Raw genomic sequence first — 16,525 nt, forward strand, 5'->3', positions numbered from 1 at the left:
GAATTTTAAAATTCTGTCTAACCTTTCCAGGTTATTTCTGTAGTGTGAGATCAGTGATTTAAAATATATCTGTTGCTCCTATCCTTGTAATAAGTGTAGTAAGAGGCAAAGTGTTGTGAAATTTATCTCTAAGCTTCAGTACTCCATGCGATCTGATTCAAAGATGCCTGAGGAACAAAGACACAAGAGTTCCCCTCATTAGTTAACCACAAAGCAAAATAACTTCATTACATAAAAAAAAAACATGCTTATCAGACACTGACACCCAACTATTTCTTACCTCTTGCTATAAAGGGTTGCATGTAAATGAAGTGAGAAAAGAGCCAAATGGTTTCAATGGGCCCCTTGGTCACCTTCTGACTGGTTCACTCACTCACTACACATACACATTCAATATCCTATCCTATTTTCAACCCACACTTCACACATCTGAGTGTCTGCCTCTTCATGCACACTCACATCTCCTGACGTGATGCTTTCCCTTGACTAACCGGGGACTCAACCATGGAACAAAATATCTCCCTCCAGTTTCAAGACCACTTGAGAAAGGGAGAAATAGGTGTTGGGTTGGGTGAGTTGGCTCCTTATGTATGTTACCCCCTATACCTGAGTCAATTACTTTGCAAACAAATGAAAAGTTACTTATGCCCATGACTGATTTTATTCACATTATAAATACCATCATACCTAATGATCCTGATGTTTACCAACCTTTCCTTTTAATATAGGAAAGGTATATAGGCTCATACTCCTAAAAGTTGATGAGGAATGTTAAGATTTAGCAAGATTTTCAGAGACCCACACTTGGAGAAAACACTGGAATTGTTAAACTACAATAATATAACTTAAATCATTCCTCATAACTGCATCTAGACAAAGCAGTGTTTCAATGGCCGGAAGCCTGACTTCTAAAGCCAGTAGTTCAAAGCTTCACCACGAGGGGTGCTGGACTTCAGCCCCACCTATGACTCCAGACAAAGGAAGAAAAAAGCAGAAGCAGACTCCAAAAGAAAGCTTCTCGTCATCACCACAGAAACAAATGTTAGGGAAAAAATGGAAAATTTGGTAAGTATACCTTAATTATCAGTGAAAATGAAGCACAAACAAATAACACAATGCCATATACCTATAGGCACCAATTCTCTCCAAGTTTGGATGAAATTAAACTAAAAGCTATCAAGGAAGATAGTATATCCAGATTCTTATGTAGAACTTGCCATAAAATCAATAGTATTTTCAGGTCTGAATTTTACACAAAATCATATCCCCGTCCTTATTTTCATAACAAAATAACATCTTACTTTGTACCAACTGTGAATGATCTAGAGAAATTTGTTTAATCAGTCTATGTATATTTATTGAAGTCCAATCTGTGCTATTCTGTAATGATGAATTAAACACATGTCAACCCTGTCCCCATAAAGCCTGCTATGTGGTAGTAAAGGAGATATTTCACACACACACACACACATACACACACACACACACACACACACACACACACACACATTTTTGACTAATACAGACTGTGTTAAGAACTATAAAGAACCAGAACTGAGAATGAAGGGGAGGGAGCAATACAATTTAAATTGGCAAGTCAAGGATGCGACACTGAAGCCAAAATTTGGGGGTAAAGAAGTTGGTTGGGAGAGTGTTTGCCAGGAAGACAGAATGGGAGATTCTCCAAACCAATTAACATCCCCATTCAATTTGAGGACAATATTTATAATTAAATTTTAATGGCAATCTAAAATGTACTTTTTATGTTTCAAACCCATTCTTGTCAATACATCCCATGCAATTTTAGAACAAACACTAGTTATTATAAATACAAAAGTTTTCCTTGATGTTATAAAACTAACAGAATTGCATTCACCATGTAGACAAATTTCCAGTAATAAAGACGATATATGAATATATTAACAAATCAGCTGCTCTTAAAAGGATTTTGTCTCCCCCCCCCAAAATAAATAAATACACTTAAAAAAATCTTTTAGAAAAAGGGGGCGTTTGGGTGGCTCAGTCGGTTAAGTGTCTGACTTCAGCTCAGGTCATGATTTCACAGTTTGTGAGTTCGAGCCCCACACCGGGCTCTCTGCTGGAGCCCGCTTCGGACCCTCTGTCCCTCTCTCTCTCTGCCCCTTCTCCACTCATTTTCTCTCTCGCTTTCTCTCTCAAAATAAACTTTAAAAAAATCTTAAAAAAGAAAAGAAGTTTGTAAGATGATGGCTTCAACAGTTACCCCACTAGCATTTGAGATACCCAGAAATACACGAATCTCATTATCTTGGCACGTGACGTGTCACTTCAATTTTTTTTTTTAACTCATTTTCTCCTGATTACTTGACCATCATTTTATGTGCCTACTAAATTTTAAAAAAGGAAACTTTCACAAGTATGGCAGCAAAGCTGTTGTACAAGTTAACAAAGGTTTTTGGGTTTCCGTCACCTTTCCCAGGCTTAACCCCTCAGAGGTCAATTTACTGGTTACTTGGAAGAACTCTGCCCCCTGCTCTCTCGTTCTCACCCCTTCATCAGGCAGGTCTTTCCACAATACGCCGCGAGCACTACCTCCTCTCCGCCTCCTCTCTCAGTGCTCCTGGTGCTATCTGCTCTCCCCCTCCTGCACCTGTCCCCGGGGTCCTCTGCTTCCTGCCTTCCTAAGTCACTTCCTTTCTAGGCATGTCTTTGCCTTTGAGTGCTCCTGTATCTACAATCTGTCATTAGGTGAGGAGCAAGACAATACATGACGGTCGAATCGTCAGTGAAAATAAGAAACCACACTTTCTGCCCTCGACTCTAGTTCACACCCCTGAAAATACACACACGGAACGTGTCACGTTCATTCCAGGAGTCCTCTATATTCATCTGCCCAGTTTTCCTTTTTCTCTCATGAGGTTATGAGAGCAGCAAGAATGTCATGGGGAAAATAAAGATGTAACTTGCAAATTACAATCTGCTTAGGTATCTGGTTGTACAGTTGCTAAAGGAATTGAATTTTTTTTTTTTAACCTGCCTAAAAACCCAGGGAGGATCACATGGTAGGATTTCTGGTGACTTAATCTGAAATATCAAAATAGGAGCGAATGGTTAGCTCAATCAGTTGGGTGTCTGACTCTTGATTTTGGCTCAGGTCATGATCCCAGAGTCGTGGGATCAGGCTCTTTATTGGGCTCTGTGCGAGGTATGGAGCCTGCTTAAGATTCTCTCTCCCTCTCTCTCTCTGCCCATCTCACCTGTTCACGCTCGCTCACTCTCACTCCCCAAAATAAAATTAAAAATTTTTAAATAAATTTTAAAAAATAAATAAAAATTAAAATTAGAAAAAGCCTTTCGCAGACACTTCCTTCTCTATAGACCATCTAACTTGTTTAATTTTTTTTAAGTTTATTTATTTTGAGAGAGAGAGAGTGTGTGAGGGGGGCAGAGAGAGAGAGGGAGAGAGAGAGAGAATCCCAAGCAGGCTCTGCACTGACAGCTCCGACTCAGGGCTCGAACCCACAAACCACGAGATCGTGACCTGAGCCGAAGTCGGATGCTTCGCCAACTGAGCCACCCAGGTGCCCCGATTTAATTTAGTTTTTAAAATAAATTCTGCCCATAACATGCGGCTCGAATTCATGACCCTGAGATCAAGAGTCACGTGCTCCACCAAGTGAGTCAGCCAGGCGCCCCTTGCATGGAGTTTTTAACATTAATTTTGGAAGAATTAACATTTTTACCATATTGAGTATTGAGACACCTGAGCTAGAGCACAGTAGGTCTTCTCATTGGTGCAAATGTCATCATGTTCTTCTATCTGGTTGCACAGTTTTCCTCATTTACACCTCTCCATTTTGAAATGTAATCCAACTTTGCACCTTGAGGAACGGGTATTGTCAAAGTTGAAAACACCGTAAATGTATAAAAATCGCTTTTGATATTACTATTGTTGACCTGGCAAATATTATCATTTTCCATCGAGAGAGTTTTAATTCTATAGTCAAATACGCCTAACTCTCCTTATATAGCTTCTGGATCTCCGGTCTTATCTAAGAACAACTCTGTTATCCCTATGTGCTATCTATATTCTCCTGGGTTTTCTTTTAAGATTTAAAAAATTATTTTATTGTTTACATTCACATCTCTAATCCATCTGGAATTCATTTTGTATGTAGTTTAAGATTCAGGTCCAATTTTATTTTTACTCTGATGGATGGACAGTTATGTCAGCGCCATTCATTAACTAATACAACTTCTTCCCACTGCCTTGAACCAACACTTTCATCGTATATTAAATTCTTATACATATTGGAATCTATTTCAGGATTCCCTATGCTAGCCTACTGATCATTTTATCTCTTACTGTACTAATCCCATATTGATTTAATTTCGGTGGTTTTATATTATGTTATGGTAACTCACAACTAAAGTTCTTCACTGGTCTTCATTTTCATACTTTTAAAGGCTATTCTCAGGCATCTCCTTTTTGTCCATGCTTAAAAAAAAGTTCTATTGGCTTGTCATTGAAATTGCATGACATGTATATATTCATTTGGGGAGAACTGCAATTTTTACCTGCCGAGACTTTCAGCCTAAAACATGACCTGCCTTTATACTTTTGCGGATCTTATTTGATGGTCTTCAGTAAGATTTCAAAGTTTCCTTCATTTGTCTCACCTCTTTCTTATCTTGTGATTAAACAAAAGCATTCGGAAATTGATATTTTATTACCAAGTTACAAAGTGTGTGTATGTGTGTATAGACAGATAGCAATCTAATTATTGATCTAATCTAATTGGTATCAGGATTGCTGAATTCTCGAAATCCTAGGAAATGTGACAACACAGCCCACCTCATTAAAAAGGGTTAGAATTTGAGCCTGGAGAAAAGAAACCTTTGTCTCATGCTTAAAATTGGACGTATTTTTATGCCTTAGTGAAATTTATAATTATTGCAATCCTATCTGAAATAGTTTCAGAAACATTATCTTTGCATAGTCTTGCAATTAAAGATATTATCTAAGATGAAATATTTTCCTGTGCCACTAGAAACAAAATCTCTCAATCAAATCATTGTGGAGTCATCACTCGAGTCTTACTTGACTAGAAAGTTTAGAAGCTTCCACAGCATGTTCGAAATCTGGTCTTCCAATTACAGCAGGCTCTTTATTCATTACTCCTTGCCCTTTCTTGTACTCTGCCTAAAATGAATACATATGAGAATGTTAAATATTTCTACTTTCCAATGAAGCATTACATTAACATTAGCTGAAATAAAATATAATAGATGGTCAGTCCACAAAAAAACATCCCTCACAATCCACCAAATGATAAAATGCTGACTGCTAGGGCAGAAATTGATTTCGTGGGGTTATATAAATAAACTCAACCCTTTTGTAGCAAAATAATTACCAAGTTTGAATCTTTGTACCCTGTCACCATTGTCATCATTGTGTTTCTGTATAAACACTGAAAAAAAATATTAGAAGAAATTTCTGGATAATTGAGATCCCAAATTCTGCAGGCAGACAGCCTGTATGGCTCGCTTGATCTCAGGAATTTAGCCCTGTTTGGTTAACATGAAGTTAAATTTCGTAAATAGTTATTAATTTTTAAGGTGAGTATAGTCTACATTATTCAAATATTTGGTTTGTGTTAGGTCATCATTTTTAACCGAGGTGCAAAGGTATGTTTAAGTTAAATGGTATTAACCAAGAAGGATATCTTGGAGAAGATAAGAAAACAGCCACGATGTGTAGAAAATGTACAAGGGCAAATGGGGGCTAAAAAGAATCTGCACAATTAACAGGAACACGATGGGAATAAGGCCAAGTGATATTCTTCGGGACGAGGTAAGGTGAGAGATAATATCAGACCAGATGACTGACAAAGTTGACTTCCAGGCTGAGACATCTGAATGCGAGCATAGCACTTACTTCTCTGAAAGTATGGCAGCATTAGCCATAGTGAAGGCAACTTTGAGCAGCTTCTGCATATACCTGAATAACCTACATAGTCAAGTGGATGATTCAGATTAAAAAAAAATTGAGAACGTCATGAATTCAGATTGATTCCACCAATTCAATTAACCATTCAACTACCAGAGCCACAGGTTGTCTCCTGCAAAAAATAAGAAATCATTTCTGCTCAAGATAAGAAAGAGAGATTACATTGCTTATGATCTTGGAGATCTGCGTGGCCATCTTGATGTCTGGTCTGTTGAGATCCGCACTGTACGTGTGGGTGCCCTGTACATCTTTTCTATAAGAAATCTGATCCAAGAGGCAGTTTTGATTGAAAGAAAGAAAAAGAAATTAGTGAATTTATATAACTACCAGACTTAATGTCTATAAAATCATTTATCTGTGCTAAATCATCTTAGAGAACCCACCGACCATGAGCTGTTTTTTAAAGTTTTTTTAAGCACAACCTTTATTTGAATAGATACATTCTTTTTTCTGCCATACCTAAGTCTCACTAGCATTACTGCACATGAACTGGATTCATACAACATAAAAAAATGTGAGCCCAAGACTTTGGCACAAAACCAATCTCACAGGATTTTACATACACCGCTCTGATAAGCATGTCAACGTGGGTACGTGTGTATGTGCATATTCACATACAGAATATCCTCATCAAGGGCCTTAACTTGCCCATCACACAGTCTTCACCCCCAGTGGATGCAGGGTAAGCCCAGCACGTGAAAGTAGAAAATCATTTCCTGGGGTAAGGGTGTGTGAAGCTGTTCCTCTCCGGCTTTCTCTTCCTTTTCTGACTGGACTCTTAAAATGCCCGTGTGTGGGAAGACTAGTCATGTTTACTGACAGTTTTATTTTCTAGCAACTACCATCACAATGAGTCCAAAAAATAAAAGCAATTACATTAAGGAACATTCATTCTCTGAATGCACATGAGATGCAACCAAACTGAAGCGCGGAAAATAGAAAAATATATGTAAATTTAAAGAGAAAAATATATGTAAATTTTATCAAACCTACTTTAGGTGATGGTGGTTATTCAGATTTGAATTCGACTGACAAACAGGAAGTGAGACCAGACCAAAACTAGTATAATGCCCCCCGCCCCGGTCAACACCTCACCAATCTGTCCACTTCTCTGTTTCTCAAGGTTGGTCATAAGCTAAAGGAATATTTATCTATTTTCCAGATGTAATTCTACCTGGCAGTGTCACCAGGGGCTGATTGATTTGTCCATTACATTAGTTCTATTAAAGTTCTAACGCAAAGAGTACAGCAATGGTCGTTTTTAAGACCCACCTTCATTTTTTCAAGGCGTAGAAAGGTAAGACACAGAAACTTACAACTGAACATCTACACAAAATGCACAATTATTTATATTGGTACAATACAAATATTTCTAATGCTGCCTGTGAATTTTCTACAGTAGGATCATCTAAGGTACTTATTCAAAAACTAGATTCCTGAGGTCCGTCCCCAACCCTACGTAACAGAATTTCGGTAAATGGGGCTCAAGAATCCGCATTCTAATGAATTCCCCTGTTGATCTATATAAGCCAGTGTTCTAGATAATATCAATGTATGTTGTTATTTTCCTTTCAGTCTTGTAGAGTTAAAAACCATTTGTACTTTCTTACTTCCTTCAAAAATAATTATCAGGTACAAGAAATGAAAATGCATTAATACTTTGATAGGCTCCCTACGCATTATATTATTTCATTTCGGTGAAATGTTTACATACATTTCTATTTATTCTTTTAAGGGCTTGCTTTTGCCTCACCACCAAGACTGTTTTTTTAAACTCTGTTTATAATCATGAATCTGTCTAACAAGTAAACACAGCTTCGCTAGAGTTCGCGTCATTTCAGCAAGAGCATCTGTTTTCTTCACTATTTCTGTTTTCACAGGCTTTACCTTAGCAAGTAATTCAGGTAGGTTTTGTGCACACGGGTAGCAAAAGAAACATGAAAACGGGCTGGAAACGGAGTTATACTGTTGGGCGAATTTTAAATCCTTCGGGATTTAAAATTAAGCCAATTTCATTGGCTTCAAACAGCAACACGCTCCCGCTCCAACGATGGCCAATCAACCTCAGCCGGCGCTCAGTTAAACACAAGCTGTGTAAACAAAAACCGACTCTCGGGTGAAAACAAACCGAAATTACTACCCACCTACAAGACTAACTGTTTCTAAGTTACTGCATTCATACAAAAACCACAGGGGGGGAATGTCTTTTTGTTTAGAAAAGAATGAGGATAAAAACGGAAACCCTTACTTTCTGAAAAGAGCTGCAACCTTCCAGAAATCTAAGCTTTGCATGGGTTATGTAATTATATGCTGCTCAGCCTAATGACTGCGTGAAGAGAGGTGAGGGGCACAAAGGCCGCAGGAGCAGGACTCTGAATAGGGCCCCATCATCCATGTAAATTGCAAATTAGAGGCCGGCATATGTGACTCCAAACAAATATGAAGATTGACAAGAGCTGCAGATTCAAACAAGCGGACGGCACAGAGCCACACAGGAGAGCAGCACGGGAGCCCGGTCGCTAGTCAGATCTTCCAGAATATCACTGCGTGGGGACATCCCACGGGAACGGGGCTTCATGTGGGGAGGCGCAGGGCCACCAGCTCCTGGGCTGCACCGTGAGCAACGACGTCTGAACTTGGTGGTGTGCCGGCTGCCCGGCTTTGAGGGGGGCTCGCCTGACATTTCTCAAGTGTCCACAATGTGTCTTAGCTCCATTCTGCAGTCTGTCCGAACCCGGGAAGAGGAAAAACGGTACGCGGCCGAAGAGAGGTTTGGCAGTGGAAGGTCAAAGAATATATATGGTTTTTTCCCCCTATTTCCGGAATGACTTCAAACCCCCAAGTGCTAACTGTATTGGAACAGTGGACCGACCGGTCTCCGTTCTTCAGGCTGTCTTCTCATGAATCTTGAATCTTAGAAACTTCTCGTGTTCTACAGTACACTGTCGAAGAAGGAGAAAACAGGAGGCTCCTGAAAATCGTCAAGCCCAGGATGCGTGCAAGCCCGAGGGCCAGCGACTGATTTTACCTTGTTTTGTGTAATGTGTTGCTCCCTACTGCGTCCTCAGAGCATAGGAGAGGAGGAAAAAAGCCGGAGGAGGGACGAAAAAAAGGAGAAGAGAGATACTTCAGTCTCTTCCCAGGAGAAAGTGTGTTTCCCCACTTCTTTAAATCTCTTATTATACCTTTCGATGAAGTTTGATTGTTTCCTTCTATAGGTCCCAACCAAGGCAATAAAGGAATTCTCATACGATGACCATTTTCTTATACGCTGATCCTGTATCCAAGATAAACTGCTTTACCTTTTTAATAATATCTGTAGAGAATGATTGCGGTTTCTTCTTCAGGAACACCTAGAATTATTACTATACCTGCTTGATCTCTTCCTTTTATCTTCCCCCCCCTACCGCCCCTCCCCCACTAAATTTATTTCCCTGCCCTTTCCCACGTCTCTGGGTCATTTTCCGTTGTAATGGACATTTATCCTTTTCTTTTAATCCGCCTGGGATTTTTCCTTTGGAAACCGCCTCTCCGTCACTCCACGTGAATTGGTGGGGCTGTCCAATGCAGCCTACCTTCTTGATGACGGAAACGGCCACATGACAGTCTGTCCAATCAGATACCCCATCCCCTTGGAAACCATGATCGATAAGAGGGCAGACACATAACCCAGGGAGGGCCAGAGGCACCGATGCATCCGAGGCTGAGGGAGAAAGACCTACTGTCTTTCTCTCTGGGATCAGCTGCTGAGGGGACGATTTGGTTTTGGAAACACCAGCTGTCATCTTGAGACCACCTCGACAGAGTCCGTCCGAAAGCAAAGCCACGAGACGGGTCGAGAGGAAGAGTCCCGGTGACACTGTGATCTCTGCATCCAGTTACACTTGAAGGCAGCTTGAATGTCTAATCACGTAAACCCATAAATTCTCATGTTTTACTTAGCTCACTTGAGGCGGAGTTCTGGTGCTAACTCTAGAAACTCCCGACGAATGCCATCTCCACTTCATGTTTGTCTGCAGTGTCCAATGTGTTCTTCGTTGCCTCCAATAGAGATATTAATTCCATCAAAATTTCTTTTCGAACTTCTTATCTCACCACGTTCCCTTGAGTAGACTTAAATAAATCAAATCCAACTGGCCCAGAACCATTCATTCCCTTTGCTACTCTGCTGAAGGGTAACATGATTCTCGGTGAGAAGAGACTAGATAGGATGGACATCTTTTAAGTCTGCAGAACGGAAGTGAGTCGTGTGGCCTGTACTTAGTGATAATCTTAAAGCGCTGGTGAAGTCATTCTCAAGAAATACTTTTATGGTCATCGGAAACTCTCACATGAGAACAGCTCCCAGGTATCATCAGATAGGCACATGGACTGGAAATCCCATCGTAGGCTTATTTCCGTCTGGGCATGCTGTACGTAAAAAAACTAGTAAAATATTACATTGTACATATGTTTTTTTTGAGAGAATGTAAACCTTTTATTTACAAGTAAACGCAGGATCTGATATTCATCAGAAGGCACAAAAGTTTTCCGTTTCCTAAAAGATGGAGTAGAATATGGAGCTTTATCTTTGTCGTTTTTATCCCTGTCTTGTTTACAAAAATCATTTTAGAGTTGACAGACGTTTTCTTACTCATGAGTTCATTTTACCACCACCGTAATCTTGTAAAGAAGGCAGAATGGCAGTATTACTAACTACTCTTGGAGATGACCAAAATACTAATGTGTCTATTTTAATACTAAGTCCTGAAGTGCTGTTATTGTAAGTCACACCAGGAAATCACAGGGAACCACGAATGTTTTTCCAGTATCATCTTACTGATTTATCTCTAAGCTTTTTCACTTTCTGATGGAAAAGAAAAGAAATTGTATCTCCTGATAAGTTTTTCTTGCCATCAAGGAAGTATATACATCATGCTCAAAAAGGACATTAAGTCTCTTGTTTCCCTGCTGAATACTTCCTTCTAATACACATTGAATTGATTACCAATATGGTGTTTTGGAAAAGTTTATCACTCCGATTTCACCCCAAGTCTATCCAGACCACATTACTTGCAAAACTGAAGATGGCAATTCAAACTTTGTTTGACTTCCTTCAGACCTATTGGGTTTCACGTCTCTGATAAGATTGATGAGAACTAATCATGTTACTGGGGTTTTCATTTCGAGCCCATCTTTAGGGGAAAGTAACAGGATAGATTACCTCCAGTTCCTCTAAATTACATTAGAAGAATTTGGCAGGGGTACATCCCTTAAGATACGAAAGGATTTAGATTGGCTGTTTTTAATAATTTCTTGATTTTAGTATCAACAAGATAGGTAGTTATACGGGTTCAGAAATATTTTGAACGTGCCCTTCTGAACTAAACCCTTCTTAAAATAAATTGCATATTGAGTTGGCTCTTTTCTAAATCTAAGCTCTTTTAATTATTTCAAATTGACTATGAAATCATCCTAACCTCTCAAATCACCCTTTAAAATTGGAGGAGGACCAAAGAGGACTCATATTTTATGGAACAGCTCTTCTGCAAAGCCCTTCACATGTACCATCTCATTTAATACTCGTGAGAGCCCAGTGAGGTAGATTATCACTGCCCCATTTTACAGATGGGAATGCTGAGGTTTGGAGATATTAAGTAACCTGTCCAAGGTCATCCAGGCAACATGTGGTCTGACTCTGAATTCCTTTTCTGTTATGTGCTACCGTGGGGGGTATTCAGACAAATGATTTCCCCCCTGTTCCGTGCTCACTGAATTTGGGGGTGACAGAAGAGACTAGCACCCCTAGAATAGCCTTCCTCTTGAAACTCTCAGTTACGCAGAGGTGAGGATTCAGATGGCCCTCCCCGAAGCCCTCTCCTCTCAAGGCCTGAGGGAGAGAGAGGTTCTGAAAGAAAGATCACACCCTTAAGCCCATTGGTGGATGTTCTAATAAAAGTTTGAGCTGAAAGAAGGCAGAAATTACAAGGCTTAAAGCACAGCTGTCCTGGTGTCCTGGTTCTCTTAACAGAGAGTGGAAACTCACTTGCTCTGGGGAGAAACATAAAAAGGCAAGCCAGGATGCCTCTTTGCATTATTTCTAGGTAAATCAGATGTACATGCGCCACACATTTTAGTTTACATTAAATCGCGTCACTTCGGGGCACAATGTAAAGCGGCACTCCACCTTACGAAAGGGTAATTCTGTTAGTTAGTTCTGGGCAGATGAGGTTGACCGGACTGAAGCTTTATGGGAGACAGGGTGTCGTCTACCGTGGAGATGCGGTCGCCTCACCTACGAGCCAAGAGAATGTCCTGCTTTCTTGGGGCGTTCCAGACCTAGGTTTAAATCTCATATTGTAGGAACAACAAATGTATTATTCTGAGCGCCTTGACTCTAGGGGAATATCAACTACTTCACAGGTAGAATACAAATATCATTCTCACTTTAAATCTGAGCAAATAGTCTTAAACACTTTCTAAATCCTATTATATGTACAAACTTTGCATGTAAAGGTTGAGCCGAGAAGGCAGAGGAGTGTAAGTAAATACACCCTTCTCCCATAAGTACACAGTATTGAATGGAAGAGAAAAGGCCTTTATACTCTATTCCCTCAATCCCTCAATCAAAGACCTTTTAAAAGAAAAGGCACAGTTAAAATAATAACCCCGGTTCTATGATAAGGAACTTCCGTATTTGAATTTCATTGAATTATAGAGTTGGAAAAGGCTTCCCGAGGGTCCGTGTAATGTGGTCCGGCCCCTCCCGGACCACCGTCGCCACCTTCTTTCCTGCAGCGCCTTGAATCTGTTCATCTAAATTCTGATGATAACCTATTTGGCCCCACATTTAAAAAAAACTTCACGTAAAATCTTGACCGGTAACCAGTGACTTTTAAGAGGGAGGTAGCAGGGCGTAATGGAGAGCTTGGACTTGGGAGTTTGACTCTTTGGTCTCGTTTTCTTCATCTACAAACTGGGACGCAGTGCAGGGACTTTGCGAGAACTGGAAATGATCAGGGTCTTGGCACAGTTCCTGCCATGCAGCAGGGCTCGCTAAGTGGTAGTTATTATGATTATGATCCTCATTCTGTAAGCAAACCGTTCTTACAAAGCATCCCCTTAAAATGGCCTTGCTGGTAATTACAGACACGTAGCTTCCTCATCTCTTATCAAGGTTAAACCATCTTAGAAAATTGTCTTGTTATTGGCATATGTTTACACATTTGAATTAAAATGTAAAACCTCACTCAGTTTTTACTTAAGCACTGACCTATTACAATTTAGTATCAGATAATTGTTGCCAACCTGCAAAGAGACACTGAACAGCCGGGGCTCTGGGGACAGAGTCAGCAAAGCACCATTCAATAAAGGAACGCAGTGGTGGGACAGAGCCCGTGTGAGATGACCAAGATGTATCAGGTACTTTCCAAAGAAAGGGAGTTTCTTGACCCAGCTAAGGCAGACACCTTTATCGTAACTGATTCTAACCCATAAAGACCCAAACACACAGTTCCTGCATTCTTTCTAGAGAGCAAAGAACTGATAACGGGGAGAGAAATAGGCTTCCACTGAAATTTCAGGAACAAACTATTCTTCTAGGCCACCAGGAGAGTGGTGGTCATTGAACAAACACGTGAAAGTTTTCATGTGCCTGCTAACTTACAACTGTATAATCTGCTAACTTATAAAAGAATTCATTCTCAGGGTGCCTGGGTGGCTCAGTCAGTTGAGCGTCCAGCTTCGTCTCAAAGGTTCACGAGTTGGAGCCCCGCATGGGGTCACTGCTGTTAGCACAGAGCCCGCTTTGGATCTTCTGTCCCCTTCTCTCTCTGCCCCTCCCCCACTCACACTAGCTCTCTCTCTCTCTGTCTCTCTCTCAAAAATAAATAAACATTTTAAAAAACAATTCATTTTCATTTTCTATGGGCTTGTTTAACTGCTTTCATGTTCTCAATGAGTATTGAGTTTGACAATTTGCTCTTCATATACATTCCAAAAGAAACAGGGTACAATCTCACTAGCATTTGTGACTCTTCCCTGGATCAGTGATTTATGGGGCCCTTTCTCCAAGTTCTTCTGTAATTCTAGACTGGAAACTATGGGAGCTTCACCATCAAGCCAAGGGCACTCTAGGAAATGCTAATAACCCAACAGGTCCAAAGCACAGTTTCTAATATCTGTAAGTGCCTGACATTTTAAAGGCATTCCACAAGGTTTTTATGCTTTTGACAGAATAATTCAGATGGACTTCTGACTGAACACTGAGAGACTTGAAAGAAAGAAATAAAGAAAGAAAGAAAGAAAGAAAGAGAAAGAAGGGATGAAGGAGAGAAGGAAGGAAGGAAAGAGGGAAGGAAGGAAGGAAGAAAGAGAAAAGAAAAAGAAAGAAAGAAAAGGAAAGAAGGAAAGAAGAAAGAGAAAAAGAAAGAAAGAAGGAAAGAAGAAAGAAAGAAAAAGAAAGGAAAGAAGAAAGAGAAAAAGAAAGAAAGGAAAGAAGAAAGAAAGAAAAAAGAAAGAAAGAAAGAAAGAAAGGAGGGAGGAAGGAGAGAAGGAAGGAAGGAAGGAAGGAAGGAAGGAAGGAAGGAAGAGAAAAGAAAAAGAAAGAAAAAGAAAGAAAGAAGGAAAGAAGAGAAAAAGAAAGAAGGAAAGAAGAAAGAAAGAAAGAAAGAAAGAAAGAAAGAAAGAAAGAAAGAAAGAAAGAAATTTTATAGTCCTTTTTGAATAGGAGAGCTGTAATAATTAAATTTTGACAGCATATCCATTAGCCCTCATGTGGTGAACTACAATTCCCCAGAAAATCACGAGGGATGGCTTCCTTACATTACTCTGGTGTTTATTGACCTCCATGGCATGTTTGATCCCGGGTGGCTCCTTCATATGAGCATAATCTGACAATCCTCTGGCAGCATCATGTTTCTGCTTATAGGCAACCTTGAAAAACACACATCAGTTAGTTTCATTCAGGGGATGTTAAATTCTTACCTGTTGAAGTTCAGTGTTTTCGCTAGAAGGTTGTGTTTTTGAATACCATCATGATGGACATGGTCGCCTAAGCTTCTATAATGAGAGAGTATACACAGTGCTTTAATGTTAGTGCTTCAGGTTAGACTTGTAATTCTAACTCTTCACTGTTGATTTCAAAACTCCGTATGCTGAAACTCCCACCCATATGCAGCCCGCTTGAATCTCAGCTACGGTTTTGGGAAACCTTCCAAATCTATGAGCCTTTGGGGGTCATAAATGTCCAAGGTTTAAATCTTGGGAAAGCAACTGACACGGTGGGGGGAAATGATCAGACATTTATAGGTGAATTTTTTCATCTTTTAATTAGTTGTTATGACTTTCCGTAGGCACAGTTATATTATAACATAAACCTCATGAAACGCCCTAACCTTTGGGAGAAAATATAACATGTGGGCAGATTTCTGAGATAATGTCCTCTGGGAGAGAAACTAGCATCATGCCAACACTATCCATTGCTATCACTCCAATCTGTTTCCTCCTGGGATGGAGAGAAGGCATGAGAAAGATTGCTTCGAAAATGGAAGTAACCAAACTCAGCAACAGAGTTAGAAAAAGGAAGATCCAGAAGGCAACAAACAAACCCCTTCCCCCTAGTCTATTCTATAATCCTATGTCTCTCCCTAGCAATTTTCAACTACTCTCATTTTTTGTAGAATTACTGATTTTCGGTCTTCCCTCACTAGAACATAACTGCTTAGCTCACTGAATGCTCAGAACCCAAAATAGTGCTGGCATAAAGTAAGGAAGAATGACTATTGGCTCAATGAATGAACGAACGAAAATAAAACAGGAATGAATGAATGATTTTAAAATTAGTTTTAAATATATATTAAAAGTTCTATAATATGAAAATATTTATAGAGTTAGAGTAACTTGAAACAAGAGAATAAAGACAATTTGAAGAGAAAAACTAGAAGAGTATTCACCAAGAACAAAACAAGATCTAATTTTTAATGAAAAGGAATACAGCTAAACTTGAGGAAAACTTTTTACTAATACAAGCTCCTTGACAGCGATGTCTATATCTTCTTAGATATCCTTTAATATCCTGTGTCTATCATAGTGAATGATGGAGTATAGAAGTCAATAAATGCTTGGCGAATACATGAATAAATGAGTTTATTAAATATTCTCAACTTTAAAAAAAATGGGGTGCCTGGTTGACTCAGTCAGTTATGTGTCCAAATCTTGATTTCAGCTCAGGTCACAATCTCACAGTTCGTGGGATCAAGCCCGGCGTTGGGCTCTGTGCTGACAGTATGCAGCCTTCCTGGGATTCTCTCTCTCTCTCTTTCTCTCTCTCTCTCTGTCCCTCTCCCACCTGCTCCTGAGCGCTCTCTCTCTCTCTCTCTCTCAAAGTAAATAAACTTTAAATACAAAATAAATAAATAAAAATTGAGGCACCTGGGTGGTTCAGTCGATTGAGCATCCGACTTCCACTCAGGTCATGATCTCACGTCTCGTGGGTTTGAGCCCTGCATCGGGCTCTGTGTTGACAGCTCAGAGTCTGGAGCCTGCTTGGGATTCTGT

General features: G+C 39.8%; 1 protein-coding gene across 12 annotated transcripts in view; it reads right to left on the bottom strand.

Moving 5' to 3' along the window:
• Positions 1 to 16,525, bottom strand: part of NEBL (nebulette) — a 368,000-nt gene that overhangs the window by 80,778 nt on the left and 270,697 nt on the right. For 10 of the 12 annotated variants that reach the window (XM_043561698.1, XM_043561697.1, XM_043561699.1 and 7 more), the window contains 3 exons: positions 14,792 to 14,902; positions 6,152 to 6,253; positions 5,081 to 5,182 (listed from right to left, as the gene is read on the bottom strand). The exons of the other annotated variants lie outside the window; for them this stretch is intronic. In XM_043561698.1, coding sequence (XP_043417633.1) covers positions 5,081 to 5,182; positions 6,152 to 6,253; positions 14,792 to 14,902 — 315 coding nt within the window. The remainder of the gene's footprint in view (positions 1 to 5,080; positions 5,183 to 6,151; positions 6,254 to 14,791; positions 14,903 to 16,525) is intronic. 12 annotated transcript variants of the gene reach the window in all.

Source organism: Prionailurus bengalensis, chromosome B4 (genome assembly GCF_016509475.1).
Source record: "Prionailurus bengalensis isolate Pbe53 chromosome B4, Fcat_Pben_1.1_paternal_pri, whole genome shotgun sequence".
NCBI lineage: Eukaryota > Metazoa > Chordata > Mammalia > Carnivora > Felidae > Prionailurus > Prionailurus bengalensis.